The sequence below is a fragment of the Heliangelus exortis genome, chromosome 1 (genome assembly GCF_036169615.1).
Source record: "Heliangelus exortis chromosome 1, bHelExo1.hap1, whole genome shotgun sequence".
NCBI classification, from domain to species: domain Eukaryota; kingdom Metazoa; phylum Chordata; class Aves; order Apodiformes; family Trochilidae; genus Heliangelus; species Heliangelus exortis.
This window is the reverse complement of record NC_092422.1, coordinates 705,768-723,623: the sequence shown is the minus strand read 5'-3', so window position 1 is coordinate 723,623 and position 17,856 is coordinate 705,768. Positions and strand designations below refer to the sequence as shown.

At 46.2% G+C, this 17,856-nt stretch overlaps 2 protein-coding genes across 4 annotated transcripts in view; both read right to left on the bottom strand.

Moving 5' to 3' along the window:
- Positions 1-17,856, bottom strand: part of SLCO2B1 (solute carrier organic anion transporter family member 2B1) — a 238,989-nt gene that overhangs the window by 75,306 nt on the left and 145,827 nt on the right.
- POLD3 (DNA polymerase delta 3, accessory subunit) overlaps positions 1-17,856 on the bottom strand; it is a 52,675-nt gene that overhangs the window by 2,830 nt on the left and 31,989 nt on the right. Inside the window, exons 10-12 of one of the 3 annotated variants that reach the window (XM_071756082.1) lie at positions 11,380-11,477; positions 9,275-9,356; positions 16-2,216 (exon numbers count right to left, since the gene is read on the bottom strand). In XM_071756082.1, the coding sequence (XP_071612183.1) occupies positions 2,059-2,216; positions 9,275-9,356; positions 11,380-11,477 (338 nt within the window). In that variant the 3' untranslated portion in view covers positions 16-2,058. Of the gene's footprint in view, positions 1-15; positions 2,217-9,274; positions 9,357-11,379; positions 11,478-17,856 lie in introns of those variants that run through there. The other 2 variants (XM_071756164.1, XM_071756259.1) reach the window with 2 other exon arrangements.

The following is a 17,856-nucleotide window of genomic DNA, read 5'->3' as shown; positions in this document are numbered from 1 at the left end:
ACAAGCAGACAGGGGCATGGTTGTTGGAAAAGACTTTTCATTTAATGAACAGCAAGGACAAAGAGAAAAATAAAAATAAAAAAAATAATCTGCATTTAATGGATGACCTTTTCATGACTTTATCATGACTTTTTCAAAATACACCCCCAGCTCTACCAAAGAAAAACAGAAACACTACGGCAGTATTTTTTTTTTTTTTTTTTTTTTTTTTTTGGGTACAGTTAAATTTCTTCATAAAAGTCAGAACAAGGTTGTTCATTCTTTCCCCATGGACCTCTGCTGCCCACGTCACTCAAAACACACCCCAAGAGCCTGAAACCCTTTTTTCAGCTCATGCAGCAGCTCTGGGTTTGGATGCCTCTGAGCACTGAGCCAGTTTTGCCTTCTCTCTTCTCCTCATTATTTTTCCCCCCCCAAGTTTCCAATTCAGAAAATCCTGGGTTGAAGTTTTTCACACTTCTGAGAAGCTGTGCAAGGAGTAAATCATCTCCTATCTTGTGACTTTCAATTGTTGGGGACAACCAGGTGCAATTCTCAAGATCAACCTGACCTCCTGGTCCAAAAGGCTTCATAAACAGACTCAGCTGGCCCTTTTACTGGCCACAGGGGCCCTTTTACTGGCCACAGGTCAGGAGACAGCTGGTTATTATAATCTTGCAATAATTCAGCTGGGTGCCAAAGACTTTTTTTTTTGTTAGTTCACATTCCTCAGGCTTTATCTACCTGTCTGCCAATCACAGACACTTTTATAAACCAGGATGCAGACACATCCCCACACCTATGCTGGCCCCAACACCACTCAGAAACACCCACTGATGACATCAGTTGCCCATTTGGGAGACCTCAGCACCCATCCTCTGGAAAACTTGGCCTGGTAAATCCATCTATCAAATTTAGCACCTGTAAAAAACCAGAAAGCATCCAAAACGATGACTTGGTTCTGATTACCAGGACCTGCAGGGGTTTAATCAGCTCCAAGAACCAGCTCCTCAGGACTCTTCAGCAGGCAGGTGAGGAGGAGGTGTCCTAGAAAACAACTTTTCTGCTGGTTGGTTGGTGTCTGGAAAGAAAAAAACAACTCCAGGCAAAGCAAAAAGCTCCGTGGGAGTCTGCCAAGGCCAGCAGGTACCTGAGTGGTGTTATCAGGAGTTTCCTCTTATCACCCTTCCCCTTTGGCTGGTTCATTTTCAAGGTTAAGGATAAAACTGCTTTCCCAGTAAGAGCAGAGCCTTCCCCCAGTTCTACTGGAGCCAACTGTGTGGGAAGCCTCAGGGATGTTTTTGCAAAGACAGAGCAGCCCCAGTGTGCTGGGCTATGATTAGCAAATCACAGAGGATGTGTTAAGGAAGAAAAAATGTTTTATATGCAACTGCTTTGTCCAAAAAAAAAAAAAAAAAAAAAAAAAAAATGATGATGAAAGGCAGAGGGAAAAAAAAAAAACTATTTTACCCAGTCTTAGGGGGGAAAATTAAGTTCATTTCATTCAGTGAAAGCTGAAGCAGATGTTCAGTCTTGGTGTGCATGCCCCAAGACTTACTACGTTGTGGCTTTCTACCCAAGGTGAACATTTAGGATCAATCTGGAGAGCTGGGGGTGTCAAAAGAAGGGGGGAGGGGGGAAATAAACCACAACTCAACTCCTAAATTAGTCCATTTACCACGTGTGGAACAGCACCCACCAGCTGAAAGGCTGTATTATAAAAATAAAATTTGGTGTGGATAGACAAGAGCTCTTCTGGATTTGGCTTCCAAGTTGGGCCTTCCCATCCTGCTCAGGAAAGCTGCCTTGAAATGATTGCAGTCCCAAAAAAAAACTTCTCTCTGATACAAGATCTAGTCCAGAGGGCTTACTTACACAGTAAGCAAGTTATCTTATGTAACTGCAGGCTGCAAGTTGTTCTCCTCCTCCAACACAGCAGCTTTCAGAAAGCCACAAACACACACAAAAAAAAAAAATAAAAAAAAGAGAGCAACGTTCTCAGGCTGCCAAGAGGACCTGAAGAAAGCCCCAGTTCATTTCTTTGGGAAAAAGCCCAAGATGGAGACCTGTTTGTTGGCTCTAGTGGTGGTGGCTGCTCCTTTCTTCAGGTTTTTTCTTTTCTTCTTTTGGTTCTTTCTTCAGAGGTGGGGCAGGGGGTTTGTGGGCAGCTGGTGGCTTGGCCTTGAAGTCCTCCTCGCTGTCAGTGCAGGATTCACTCTCGTAAACCTTCTCAGTCACTGAGGAAAAAAAAGAGGAAAAGAAAGGGAGAACAGGAGACAGAGAAGGAAATGGGAGAGGAAAAAAGGTGGGAAAAGGGGGGGAAAGGGGGGGAAAGGGGGGGGAAAGGGGGGGAAAGGGGGGGAAAGGGGGGGGAAAGGGGGGGGAAAGGCGGGGGAAGGGGGGGGGGGAAGGGGGGGGAAGGGGGGGGAAGGGGGGGGAAGGGGGGGGAAGGGGGGGGAAGGGGGGGAAAGGGGGGGGAAGGGGGGGGAAAGGGGGGGAAAGGGGGGGAAAGGGGGGGAAAGGGGGGGAAAGGGGGGAAAGGGGGGGAAAAGGGGGAAAAGGGGGAAAAGGGGAGAGGGGAGAGGGGAGAGGGGAGAGGGGGAGAGGGGGAAGAGGGGGGAGAGGGGGAGAGGGGGAGAGAAGGAAAACGGAAAAAGGAAAAAGGAAAAAGGAAAAAGGAAAAAGGAAAAAGGAAAAAGGAAAAAGGAAAAAGGAAAAAGGAAAAGAAGGAAAAGAAGGAAAAGAAGGAAAAGAAGGAAAAGGAAAAAAGGAAAAGAAGGAAAAGGAAAAAAGGAAAAGAGGAAAAGGAAAAAAGGAAAGAAGAGCAGATGGTGAGGGTTCAGCCTCTGTAGAGCAAAGACTTCCCCCCCACACACTGCAATTCTGGAAATGAGCATTTTGGGTTCACTGGAGTATTTGCCAGATAAAGGGATTGAAGTCATTGCTCAAGGTCATGCAGTGGAGCCAGAGGATGGGATTGGCTTTCCATAGAATCCAGATTAGCTTGGGTTGGAAAGGACCTTAAAAACCATCCAGGGACCCCTCCCACAGCCCAGGTTGCTCCAAGCCCCATCCAAGCTGGGCTGAGACACTGCCAGGGATGGGCAGTCGTAGAATCATGGAATGGTTTGGGTGGGAAGGGACCTTCAGGATCATTGAATTCAGGGACCCTTCAGGATCATAATTATTGCTTCCTTTGGAAGCCTGGGACAGGGTCTGCAGCAGTGTTGTCCCCAAAAGGGGCTCTGTCTGTCCCCTGGTGTGCCAGGAGCCACACACACAGTGCTGAGATATTTGCCCATGCAGGGCCTTGGAAAATGGGAGATCTTGGAGGTCCCTTCCAACCCAAACCATTCCATGATTCCATGAATATCCAGTTCTGCTCAGAAATCAGCAGTGTGCTATTCCCCAATGCAAACTCATCTTCCTGAAGCACAACTGCTACTGTTGTACCCCAAAATGTTAAAAATAACTTTGTAGGATAGAATCCCAGACTGGTTTGGGTTGGAAGGGACCCAAAAGCTCCTCCAGTTCCAACCCCTGCATGGGCAGGGACCCCTCCCACAGCCCAGGTTGCTCCAAGCCCCATCCAACCTGGGCTGAGATTCCAGGGATGGGGCAGCCCCAGCTTCCTTGGGCACCCTGGGACAGGGGCTCAGCACCCTCAGATTCAAGAATTTCTTCCTAAAATCTCTTCTCAATCTCCCCTCTTGTAACTTGAAATTCACGAATTTCTTCCTCAGATCTCATCTCAATCTCCCCTCATGCAGCTTGAAATCATCCCCCCATCCCATCACTCCCGGGGGGGTTGGAAGGAGATGATCTGGAAGGTCTCTTCCAACCCAAACCCTTCTGTGATTCCCAAGGGAATTCCCCCCTGCACCACAGGGGACCTGGGCAGAGCAGGAATGTCCCTGGGACATTTCAGACACTTCTTGTGCCCCCTTTAGTCTGGGGGATGTGTGAAGAGATCCCCACAGGACTCCAGACTTGGTGTGGGGACCACTGCCCATGAGCATCCCTGTCCTTGGGGACATCACAAGGGATGGGGCAGCCACAGCTTCCTTGGGCACCCTGGGACAGGGGCTCAGCACCCTCAAATTCAAGAATTTCTTCCTAATGTCCAACCTAAATGTTTCCTCTTCCAGTTTAAAGCCACTCCCCCTCCTTTCATCCCTCCAGGCCCTTGTCCAAAGTCCCTCCCCAGCTTTCCTGGAGCCCCTTCAGGCACTGGAAGCTGCTCCAAGGGCTCCCCAGAACCTTCTCCTTCTCTTCTCCAGGCACCAACACCCCCAACTCTCTCCCCCTGGCTCCAGAGCTGCTCCAACCCTCCCAGCATCTTCAAAGCCTCCTCTGGACTCCCAACAGCTTCTTGTCCTTCTTGAGCTGGGGGCTCCAGAGCTGGCCCCAACATTCCAGGTGGGATTCCATGAGAGCAGAGCAGAAGGAGACAATCCCCTCCTTCACCCTGCTGGTGATGCAGCCCAGGACATGGTTGATTTTTGGGCTGCCACCAGATGTTGCTGCCAACCAATACCCCAAAATCCTTCTCCTCAGGGCTGTTTGCAACCCACCCAACCTACAACTGTGCTTGGGATTGCCCTTAAGGGGGGGGCAAGTTAATGATTTGGGAGCTTTGCTGGCATTCAGCTCTTCCAAAAGGGTTCAGTGTCACCAACCACATCCATCTGCAGGCCTCATGCACACCCTGAACAGCAGCAGAAGGGCCCTCCAGGGGACTGTCCCCTCCTCAAACCTCTCCAAGAGTTGAGCACTTCAAGAAGTGAGGGTCAACTGTGCTGCAGACCTCCCAGAATCATGGAATCATTAAGGTTGGAAAAGACCTCGAAGATCCATCAAGTCCAGCTGTCAACCCAACAGCACCATGCCAACTAAACCATGTCCTCAAGTGCCCCATCTACATGTTTTTTGAACACCTAAAAAAAAACCAAAAAACACCTCCCCAGCTAAAAGAGGGACAGCAGCCTGCAGCCATCAATTCAAGCTGTCAAGCAGCTCTCAAAGTGATGGATTTGAACAAGATCAGAATCTGTAGTTCAGCATTAGCTGATGGAACATCTATTTTAGGTTTAAAAACCACCATTCGGGCTTGGCTTGATTTCCACAGGAGCCAAAGCCATCAGATTTGTCCTGAAATCCAGACAAGACCATCCAGAGACAAACCCTCCCTGGCATCTCTGAGATGAGCAAAGGAGCACAAAACTTTGAGGGCAGCTTCTTTCCATCCAGGTTAACAAGCAGGACAAATATATATATATATATTTTAAAAATCCTTAAAAAATAAAACCTGTGGCTGAAATAAAGGGCTCTGAGCAGGGCTGCCAGCTCACTGCTGTCAGTGTGTGGTGATGGAAAACTTCAGGGATATAAACCAAGGCTCCTGGAAATTAAACTGGAGTCAGCTCTGCTGATGAAAGCCACCATTAGGTACTAGTAAATGTTGTATCAGCTTTCCCAGCAGTGCTCTGGTATTCTTCTAATAAGCCATTTTTCTTTAGCAACTGTATTCATTTAAACAGATGTCCTGACTTCCCTTCTTCTGGGAAACTGGCTTTCACTTGCATTAATACATCCAATTAAATCAGGTTCTCTACGTAAGCAGAGCTTGGGAAGAGGAATGGTTGGAAATCCTGCTCCTGAGTGGATGCTCAAGCAGAGGCTGTAAACCCCAGCTCAGCTCTCCCTACAGAGGGAGCTGGTTTTTCAGTGAGCAGTTTTAACAGACCCCCAGCCACTCACTGAGCTTCCAGAAGTTATCACCTTGTCACCCCTGTCAGCAGCTATGGGTAACTCTGAAGGAGTGCACTTCATGTCCTCCAAGTGCAAGACAATCCAGTTTAGAGAAATGTTCTAAACTGAGCTCTCAGCAGAGCTGAGAAATCCTGTTTGTGGCAGCTACAGGCACAGTTCATAGAATCCTAGAATTGTCTGGGTTGGAAGGGAGCTCAGAGCTCCTCAAGTCCAACCCTTGATCCACTCCCCCCGTGGTTCCCAGCCCATGGCACTCAGTGCCACATCCAGGCTCTTTGGAAATATCTCCAGGGATGGAGAATCCACCCCTTCCCTGGGCAGCCCATTCCAATGCCTGATCCCCCTCTCCAGCAAGAAATTCTTTCTAATGTCCAACCTAAACCTCCCCTGGCACAACTTGAGACCATGGCCTCTTGTCTTGCTGAGAGTTGCCTGGGAAAAGAGCCCAACCCCCCCTGGCTCCAACCTCCTTTCAGGGACTTGGAGAGAGTGATGAGGTCTCCCCTGAGCCTCCTCTTCTCCAGCCTCAACACCCCCAGCTCCCTCAGCCCTTCCTCACAGCATTTCTGCTGGATCCCTTCACCAGCCCAGTTGCCTCCTTTGGACCTGCTCCAGCACCTCAAGCTCCTTCCTGAGCTCAGGGGCCCAGAACTGGACACAGGACTCAAGCTCTGGCCTCCCCAGAGCTGAGCACAGGGGCAGAATCCCTTCCCTGGACCTGCTGGCCACGCTCTTCCTCAGCCAGCCCAGGATGCCATTGGCCTTCTTGGCCACCTGGGCACACTGCTGCCTCCTCTTCAGCTTCCTGCCAATCCCAGCTCCCTTTCTGCCACTCTCTGCCCAGCCTGGAGCTCCCCAGGGGGTTCTTGTCTTGAACCTCATCCCCTTGGGATCAGCCCAACTCTCCAGTCTCTCCAGGTCCCTCTGCAGAGCCCTCCTGCCTTCCAGCTGATCCACACTCCCCCCAGCTTGGGGTCACCTGGGAATTTGCTGCTGATGGACTCAATCCCCTCATCTAAATCCTCACTAAAGATATTAAACAGCACTGGGCCCAACACTGATCCCTGGGGGACACCACGGCCGCCATTTTGATGCAGCCCCGTTCAGCACCACTCTCTGGGCCCGGCCCTCCGGCCAGTTCCTAACCCAGCACAGATGCCCCTGGCCAAGCTGTGGCCTGACAGCTTTTTCAGGAGAATCCTCTGGGAGACGGTGCCAAAGGCCTTGCTGAAGTCCAGGTAGAGCACATCCACAGCCTTCCCCTCATCCCCAGGCAGCCCCCTGATGATAAAAGGAGCTCAGGTTGGTCAGACAGGACCTGTCCTCCAAGTGCAAGAGAACCCAGTTTAGAGGAATGTTCTCCCACTGAGCTCTCAGCAGAGCTGAGAAATCCTGGGTTTGTGGTTACTGATGCTCAGCTCACAGCCAGCCTTGCTAAATCCCAGTAATTCAAATTATGGGAGCTTTAACTTCAAGCAGTGCTACAAGATGAATTTGCCTTCAGTGCACACATAAATATTCCAGTAAAAAGGTCCATGTGTGTCCTTTCAAGCTTCAGAAAGCACAAGGTAGAAATGCACCAGCTTAAACCTCAGTAATTCCCCTTTTGCTGCAGACTAAGAGCACTCAATTGATTGAGCCCAAGTTGATGCATGGTAACTTGCCTTGTGCTGAACTCCACAGCTACTTTTAATAGCTCCATTTCCCTCAGGGCTAATCCCTAAATTAGTTTTGCTTTTTGACACCAATTCCTATTGCAGCTAATGTGAAAAGGATCACTTAAAAGCATGGAGAAACAGAAAGTAGGGTCTAATCTGAAGGTGAGGATTTAATGTCTCTTAAGGCCTGGTTCTTCTTTTAAAAAACAAACAAATAAAACCCAAAAAACAAAATATAAAGACAGAGAGAGGGGGAAAAAAGCCCCTATATTTCAAATAACAATTTACATTAGTCTGGGAGATGTGTAAATTATTTAGATTTCAAATGATTAGGCCTGGGTATGGAAAGGATGGAGAAAGGAGGAGAAAAACTGGACAATAACCAGACAGGAAGTTCCAGACAACAGACTGGTATTTTTTTAGTTGGGAAAGCAGCACACCTCCTCTCTCCCCAGTTCCTCAGCATCCCAGTTCCATCCCTCTTCTCCATCCTTAGAGGATCTGTCCCCAAAGGCACAACAAGGGCTCGTGTTTCCCCTCTGCAGAAAACCGTGGTGGATGTGGAGTGTAAAACCAAAGGTCTGAATTTCACAAGAGGCTTTTAAACCCCTGGGGAGTGAAGAGCAGAGAAAGAAAGGCAATTTTCCCAGCCCTGGTACGTTTGGAAAAGACAAAGAGAAAGAGAGGGACTCTTTTTCTGGAAGCTGAACCCGGAACAGACGTTACCACGAGCTCTGGACGCAGCCCTTGTTCAACTCAACTCCCCAGCTAATGGTTTTCTGTTCCAGTTTCCTTCCAAGTGTTTTAAACAGTTCTATCTGGGATGGGAAAGCAAAACACTCCATAATGCAACAAGCCAAAGCAGTCAATAAATTTCTGCAAGTCTGATTCTTGGAGAAGAAGCCAGCACTTGAGATCTCAGTTCTCAGCGCAGGCGGTTGCCGAGTGCTTGGCTTTGGGTTTCTTTAAAGGAGACACACAAAGTTAATGGGAAACAGAAGATCACAGAAAAAAATAAAATATCATAGAATATAACTGCACAGACAGGTGCAAACAGATTCAAGCTGACTCATGTCCAAGCAGCTCCAAATCTGGCCAAGCAAGCCTGTATCTATGCTCATGGAAAACGACAAAACTGTAGGATGGCAACAGATGGTTTAAAAAACATCAGATCAGTTTTTAAAATCTTGAAAAAAGAAAAAAGAATCTGAACTCCTGCAGCTCTGCTTCAGTGTCAGGACACAGAGAAGGAAACAAAACTCCTGTCTAGGTCACAGGAGGAAGTAGCATCCAGTCAGGCTGGAGTTCAAAGCCTCTGGCTCTTGGTACTTCTACAGAGAATTTTTTGCCTCCTGAAAACAGAGTCAACCTTAAGAGAAACCCTCCTGGGGATTTAAGCCCCAACTTATTCCTTGTTTATTTAGGATACTTGAAGTTTGTATTAAGATAGAATTAAGCTCTGCTGCACAGCTCTGGATTTATCCCCAAAAGAAAAACAAAAAAAACCAACCCAAACTTATCCCAGCCCAAATTTATCCCAAAACTTAGACCTCTCCCTGCACCACCTTTAAAAGCTTTTAGCTTTGGAGTGGAGAGCAAATGAAAGAGGTGCTCGTGCTGGCAGGAGTGAAAGGTGAAGAGCTGAGAGAAAAATCTGCAAATAATTAAAAAAAAAATAATAAGAATTCAGCTACAGCTTCATGATTCCCTACCCAGGTCTTCACCAAAGGGCAGTTACCTCAACTTGAGGTCAAAGCAGAATAACAAAGTGACTTTTGAACCTCTCTCAAAGCCTGGCCTGTAGAAATCTTCAACAAATCTTCAATAATAAGGTTCACTGAGGTGTAGGAGGCAGCCACACTTACCCATGCAGCCTTCTTCTTGGTCAATAAACATTTTGGATTTCAGCACACGCTTCCGTTTCCTCTTCCTCCCTCCAGCTGAGACCTGAAGGACATCACAGAGTCTTGTGAGAAATCAAGAGTGAAGGCCCCAGGCATGTACACAGAAAAGGGTACAGCAGGCATGTACCAGTGCTGTTTAATATCTTTAGTGAGGATTTAGATGAGGGGATTGAGTCCATCAGCAGCAAATTCCCAGGTGACCCCAAGCTGGGGGGAGTGTGGATCAGCTGGAAGGCAGGAGGGCTCTGCAGAGGGACCTGGAGAGACTGGAGAGTTGGGCTGATCCCAAGGGGATGAGGTTCAAGACAAGAAGCCCATGGGGAGCTCCAGGCTGGGCAGAGAGTGGCAGAAAGGGAGCTGGGATTGCCAGGAAGCTGAAGAGGAGGCAGCAGTGTGCCCAGGTGGCCAAGAAGGCCAATGGCATCCTGGGCTGGCTGAGGAAGAGCGTGGCCAGCAGGTCCAGGGAAGGGATTCTGCCCCTGTGCTCAGCTCTGGGGAGGCCAGAGCTTGAGTCCTGTGTCCAGTTCTGGGCCCCTGAGCTCAGGAAGGAGCTTGAGGTGCTGGAGCAGGTCCAAAGGAGGCAACTGGGCTGGTGAAGGGATCCAGCAGAAATGCTGTGAGGAAGGGCTGAGGGAGCTGGGGGTGTTGAGGCTGGAGAAGAGGAGGCTCAGGGGAGACCTCATCACTCTCTCCAAGTCCCTGAAAGGAGGTTGGAGCCAGGGGGGGGTTGGGCTCTTTTCCCAGGCAACTCTCAGCAAGACAAGAGGCCATGGTCTCAAGTTGTGCCAGGGGAGGTTTAGGTTGGACATTAGAAAGAATTTCTTGATGGAGAGGGGGATCAGGCATTGGAATGGGCTGCCCAGGGAAGGGGTGGATTCTCCATCCCTGGAGCTCTTTCTAAAGAGCCTGGATGTGGCACTGAGTGCCATGGGCTGGGAACCACGGGGGGAGTGGATCAAGGGTTGGACTTGAGGAGCTCTGAGCTCCCTTCCAACCCAGACCATTCTATTCTATGATTCTATGAAAATAAAAACATCAACTCCAATTTCTCTAATGAAGCTGAGCACCCTTTGATAACTAAATCTGTCCCTTCCCAGGAGGAGGGGGTGATTCTACTCTCATTTTTGCTCATGCCAGAATTCTCCTCTTTCATCCTACTGGGATAAATTTCAGGGTGACAAAGAACAACTTCAGTGTGACAGCAAACTTTCCTGTCTCCCAGCACAGGGCACACATCCCTTTCCTGGGGCATGTGACATTTTAAAATGTGTTTAGTTCTGTGAGAAGGTGGCACTGGGGTTTGTCCCATCATCAATCTGAACGTGAGGATTTAATGTTTGTTAAGGCCTGGTCCTTGCTTAAAAAAACAAACCAACAAAATCCCAAAACCAAAATAAAAAGACAACAGAGAGAGGGGGGAAAAAAGCCCCTACATTTCAAATAACAATTTAGATTAGCAAATTATTTAGATTTCAAATGATTAGGCCTGGGTATGGAAAGGATGGGGAAAGGAGGAGAAAAACTTGACAATAACCAGACAGCAAGTTCCAGACAACAAACTCCAATTTCTCTAATGAAGCTGAGCACCCTTTGATAACTCAATTTGTCCCTAAGAACAAGAAATAAGGTGTGGAAGGCATCAGAACTCCTGCTGTGACAAACAGCTGCACTTTTCAGGAAAATTAGATCCATTTTCTCAGCTGAGAGGTTAACTTCTTGCCAGTCACTGCCCACCCTATGCAAGGTTAAATATCAAGAGTCTCTGGTTTCATTTCTGACCCTGCCCTGACTCCTGAGGCCAAGATTCAGAGAATTTCAAATACAAGCAGCAATTCACAGAACCATCCAGGAGGGGAAAAAAGATGGAAGCAGAGAACTGCTCTGTCAGCATAAAAGCAAGAGTGTAAATAATGGTGTAGAAAAACCAGTGAACATGTTGGATTCTTCCATGCAGGATGATGGGATGGACTTGATAACGAAACAGCATCTCCCCCATGGCATCTGAAAAGTGAAATCCCTGGGGAGCAGGATAAAACCAGGAGATAATCACCCTGATATGCTCTTACCTCCATGGATGGAGGCTCCAGTTCAGTTTTCAGAGCAGGTACAGGAGGTGGAGATGGAGCTTTCTCTTCCTCAGGTATGGGAGATGGTGGGACACCTGCTAAGAAAATTAACATCAGCTTGTAGCTATCCTCCTGTCTCAGATTATTTCATTTAACTCTGAGCAATGGCTTGTAACCTGTATTTAGATCTGGGGTTTACAAGTTCTTACTCAGATTTGTTTAATTCAAGTCAGGACAAATTGTTTGAAGTGTCAGCCTCCAGCCAGACTGCTCACCCACTGCTGCAGCTCCCAAGGGAAGGAGAGTGGTGGCTGGGATAGGATGGGAAAAGTGCATTTGGGATTTCTGATAAGCCAAAACCTGTCCCACCAAATGCAACTTTAAAAAAAAAAAAAAAAGGCATAAAACCTGGTGTGTTTTAGCCATGTGTTTCACTCTCCCATTAAAAAGAGAGACTGTAATTTGTTTAGAAGTTGAAGAAGTCGTGGTTTAAGGCTACGTATTCCCAAATTATTGAATAATCTTAAGTTTCTCTGCCTCTCCCCCATGTTTAAAACAGTCATTGCTTCATGGGTGGTGCTACACATCCCAACCAACCACTGCTGTTAGCTTGGAACTACCTGAATCCAAGATTTAAGAGCAATATACTTATTAGTGTAATATACTAAAATTACACATTACCCACCTCAAAAGATTGCTAGGGGACACTCCAACCTTTCATTTGAAAAAAAAAAACAAACAAACAAGAAAAAAACAACCCACCCCCCCCCAAAAAAAAAAAAAATAAGTCATCTGTGCTCTCCTCCAGGTGCAAGGACAGAGACAGGGGAACCTTTCCAGTGCCAAAACTGACTGAAATGGTCAAGGCCACCTTCACAGATTTGGAGTAAAACCAGGTCTGGAGCTTCTACCAAGAATGTCAGACAGGACCTTGGTGAGAGCAGGAGGGTTTCTAGACAGGAGAAAAAGCCAGGGTCACTCTTCTGTGGGGCTGGCAGAGGGTCAGAGATGTGCCAGTGATGAAAAATGAGTGCAGGGCAAGAGGGGAAGGGAGCAGCACCTTGCAGCACACACTGTGATTAATTTCAATGGCTTTAAGGAATCCTCTCCAAGTCCAAAGTGAGAAAGGCTGCCATGCAAACCCTCAAATGAGCAAGAACATAGAGAGGGGGGGGAAAAAAACTCCTCATCTGACCTATTGCTTAATAATAACAAGGCTGCTGCTGGCTGGGAGGACAGAGTGCCTGCTTGGCTTCTCCTCCCAGCTCCTCTGGCTGTAGCACTGCCTTCTCCTTGTCCTTGTAACAGGAATTCTGGCTCTGTAGCTGTCCCAACTGATTAGGTCAGTGTGAAGAATTATGAGTGTGCCAGGCAGGCAGCCAAGTGACCTTCAGAGGTTAAGAAGGGCTCAAGTGAAACAGGGGTGGCCTGCCAAGGCAAAATAATAAATTACATTCTTCAAACAAGGACTCAGCCTTCCTAACTACTTCAGTAAGCCAGGCAGAGAAATGCAAACAGAGTTGGGATAACATGACTTGCTATTCCACCTTGCTCCAAAGAGTCTGGCAGCTGTGCAAAGATTAAAAAAAAAAAAAAAAACCCAAAAAAAACAACAAACCAAACAACAGATCTGCTCGAAGGTGCAAACTCCTGTGGCTGAGGAGCTGCAGGGAACTCAAAATTCTCAGTGTTTACCTCAGTCTCACAGCAACTGAAAGGCTGAGATGTCTGTAGGCTGTGCAGAACCCAACCTGCTCCATGGATTTAGGCAGGCTGGCCACATGGATTTGAAAATATTTGGAAGAGGGCTGCAACCAGGCTGGTAAAAGAGAAACAATAATAAAAATTGCTGCCTCGTGCTGGAGGAGAGGCTGCTGAGAGTGTTTTCAGCTTGTCAGGCTGGCTTGGGGAAAATCTTGGGCTTTTCTTCAGCTTCCTCCAAATGGAAGCCCCAGGTTTTTGGCAGGCAGAAGGCACCTTTCTCCCCACGTCAGTGTTTGGGACTTACCATGAAGCTGCATCTCTCTGACTTTATTCTCCTCTTGCAGCCAACACAACCCTCTGACATGTGATAACTCCTGAGTCAACCTCAGGCTGCTGCCCACAGTTTACTCAACAGCAACAGCTGCATGAAATGGATAACAAGTTGGGCAACTGGATGCACCAAAAGATGTAAATCCTGGCTTTGTTCAGCTTGCTCTGACCCTGCCTGGAAAAACTGTGAGAAATCTTTAGTGCTGCTGCTCTCTGAAACTATCTGATAGAGTTTGGAGGTTACAGTGCCACTGAAATCACCTCCAAAGTGGCTGTAAAACACTTGTCAACACCACGAAAAGCTGCCTGTGTTGGTAGAGCTGAAGCTGCCAAAACCTCCTGTCCTCTGTGGACACACTTGTGGAGTTTATTCTGGCACTGGAAGCAAAAACAACCTGCAGTGACTAAGGCACCCTCAAACCAATATAATTTTTTTTTAATGAAAGAAAAAAAAATAAATCATTTAAATGGAGAGGATTGTGCCTTATGCCTTCTCTGGATTTTCAGCTGGGTACAATGTGCTTGCACTCATGTCAGAAGAGCTTATTTGAGGCTAATTTCAGTATATTAAGAGCAGACTGACACAAAACAACACCCAAAGCTTGCCCTGACACAGGGAGCTTCACACCAGTCCTTGTTTCAAACCCAGAAAATATCCCCAGGCTTGCCTGAAAAAAGGGCAGGGGTTTTATTAGCAGTTCCCCAGGTGAAGCCCTGGCTGAACACCCTGCAAGGGGCAGCAAAAGCTGCAGACAAAGCCTCCCCTTGTATCCACAGCAGGACAGGGCAACACCTCCAGCACTGCAAGCATCCCCTGCTCTGCTTCCAGCAGAGCTCACCCAGGTTATCCCTGAGGATTTGAGATCTGCTCCTGGTTTGGGGCAGCTTCCCATCTTGCTTTTTGTGTATTTCAAACTTCCCCCTGGGATGGTTGGCAGGGGAGTTTTGCAGCTGAACCCTCTCTGTGAGGATGCAGCCTGGAACAAGGACACCCCCAAGCCCCTTATGGATGCTGCTGATTGAAACTGCCCCCAGAGAAACCCCTTTCCAACCTTTCCAAGGGAAAATCTCTTCAAGTCCTGCTACTGTGCACTTCTTTTAATTGAAATTATTTGTAATTATTAAATTTATGTTTAGCATTGTATTGATATTTGTGCTTATTATTATGCTATTGCATATATTTATCATTCTATTTATATTTATTCTATTTATGCTTACCATCATATTTATAATCATTATATATTCATTTATAATATTTATACTTATATTTCCACTTATTATACTACTGTGCACTTCTTTTAATTGAAATTATTTGTAATTATTAAATTTATGTTTAGCATTGTATTGATATTTGTGCTTATTATTATGCTATTACATATATTTATCATTCTATTTATATTTATTCTATTTATATTTATGCTTACCATCATATTTATAATCATTATATATTCATTTATAATATTTATACTTATATTTCCACTTATTATATTTATACTTGTATTTATACTTACTGCATTTACACTTTATTACATTTAATATTAAATTATTTGCTTTATCCAACTTAGATTCTTGGGATTGGAATACTGAACACAACATTGCCTACAACACAGGTTTGGATTCAAGCTGAATATTTCCAAGAATTCAAATCTCTCTTCTTTCATCTGGTTGGCTTTAGAAGGGCCAAGCAGCAGAACTCAAAAAAGAGAGAAGCTCCCTCAAGTCTCTTTTCCTTTTAAAAAAGTGGGTGTAGCACTAAACTCACCTGAGGGATAAACAAATTTGTATTTATAGGCTATAATTTGCATAAATTTACAATTCTAATGCACAACACAAAGCTCATTCTTCACATGATGGAAAGAACAAAGAGGAGCACACCATGCAGGAGGAGCAAGATAATTTGCCCAAGAGAAAAATCAAACTTTCTGCACACACCTCTGGGGACAAATTTTTGTGACAGGATGAGGGGTGATGTTTTTCAATTAAAAGAGGAGAGATGCAGACTAGAGATATGGAAATTTTTTTTTTTTAAGAATTGGGGTGGTGAAACAGGGGCCCAGGCTGAGCAGAAACATCCCTGGAAACAGCCAGGGTCAGGTTGGATGGGGGTTTAGGTGAAGAGTTCCCTGCTCATGGTGGGGGGTTGGACAAAAAAAGCCATAGAGGTCCCTTCCAACCTGGAAGGAAATGATGGAAATTTTTTAGTTTGCAACTAAAAGAAGGGAGATGCAGACTAGAACTATGGAAATTTTTATTTTTTTTTTTGAGAATTAGGGTGCTGAAACAGGGGCCCAGGCTGAGCAGAAACATCCCTGGAAACAGCCAGGGTCAGGTTGGATGGGGGTTTAGGTGAAGAGTTCCCTGCTCATGGTGGGGGGGTTGGACAAGAAAAGCTCTAAAGGTCCCTTCCAACCTGGGATTTTATAATCTCCAGCAGGTTAAATAGAAAATCAAACTTTCTTCACACACCTCTGGGGACAAATTTTTGTGAGAGGATGAGGGGTGATGGTTTTCAATTAAAAGAGGGGAGATGCAGATGAGAACTATGGAAATTTATTTTTTTTTTGAGAATTAGGGTGGTGAAACAGGGGCCCAGGCTGAGCAGAAACATCCCTGGAAACAGCCAGGGTCAGGTTGGATGGGGGTTTAGGTGAAGAGTTCCCTGCTCATGGTGGGGGGGTTTGGACAAGAAAAGCTCTAAAGGTCCCTTCCAACCTGGGATTTTATAATCTCCAGCAGGTTAAATAGAAAATCAAACTTTCTTCACACACCTCTGAGGACAAATTTTTGTGAGAGGATGAGGGGTGATGGTTTTCAATTAAAAGAAGGGAGAAGCAGACTAGAACTATGGAAATTATTTTTTTTTTTTGAGAATTAGGGTGCTGAAACAGTGGCCCAGGCTGAGCAGAAACATCCCTGGAAACAGCCAGGGTCAGGTTGGATGGGGGTTTAGGTGAAGATGTCCCTGCTCATGGTGGGGGGGTTGGACAAGAAAAGCTTTAAAGGTCCCTTCCAATCTGGGTTCTATGATCTCCAGCAGGTTAAATAGAAATAAATAAAAAAACCATCCCTCCCTCCACAGCCCAGTGGGCCAAGTAGCCTCACTGGTATTGTTTTTCATGTCTAAACCCAGGGAAAATGAGTTTCAGGATACACCTGAGCCCTCAACCTGCCCAGCCCCATGGTTCCTAACTGCAAACCCAATTAACTCACAATTAAGAGCACAAATAAAACAAGGGAAAGACACCAAGCAGCCCCACAGCATGCACTGAAGGAGGAATTCACCTGCAGTCTCCTGGACCCCACCTCAGAGAAACCAAAACCCACAAAGCACCAAATTCAAGGGGAATTAATTCCTCCACTAAACTAAGGAGCCATAAACATGGGGCTCATCTCTGCCTGCTCTGGTTAGCAGGGAATGGATGAGCTGAGAGATTCCAGCCCAGCAAGGAACAGAGCTTCCAAGTGGCTGAAAAAGACTGATTCCAACCTTCCCTCAACAACCCAGCTTGTCAGGAGGCTGAGCAATGAGGAAATGGAAAGACCAGATAATTGCTTACAAACATTGCAAGGAATAAATAGCAAAGAGTGTGGGCATAAAATATATATATATATATATATATAATTATTTTTTTTTAATGGCCAAACAAGGAGCTGCACACAGGAATGTGAATGAAATTAAAGCTGATTATGAAAAATAACTTCCTGAGAGATTTATCATCCTGTGGAATAGTCTGGGTAGAAGTGATGGATGCCTGATGACAGAGATCACTTGAAATTAACACTGGGCAAAAGAGAAATCTTGAAAATGGGCCAAATGCAGCATGGCAGCTGTGAAGATATCCAACAGCACTCACCTCTCTGACTCGTATGAGAGATTCTCTTCAGTTTTGGGGTTGTTTCTCATGTGCTGGCCACACTAAATAAGCAAACAGCTTCAGTTCTCCTGCTGGACTCCCCCTCCTTGCTCCTGCTACTTACTGGTTCACCTTTTTGTTTTTGCTGGAGCTGGACAACAAACTGGTGGTTTCAATTATTTGTCCATAACGATCCCCAAGTCCTTTTCCTGATCAGTTTGTTGGATGACTCTGCCACTCAGGACTGAGCTCAGGGAGGGAGGGTGTGCTAACTTCTTTTCCACTTATCTGTGTTGAACGGCATTTGTCACCTCAATTATCCAAATTCTTTGGGATCTGGCCCTGCTGTTCCTCATTATAAACCCAAATCTTACAATGTTCTGGGCACCCTCCTCCTGTCCAAGCCAAGAGCCACCGAGGAGACGTGGAGTCTCATCGGATATGGCTCAACAATTTTGCCTCCAGTTTCTCTATTATCTATTTTTTTTTAATTTTTTTTTTTTTGGGGGGGAAGTCTTGCTTCCAACACTGCCTTCCAAACCATTTCTATAAACAGCCAGAATGAAAGATTCTAAAAATGACCCTGGGA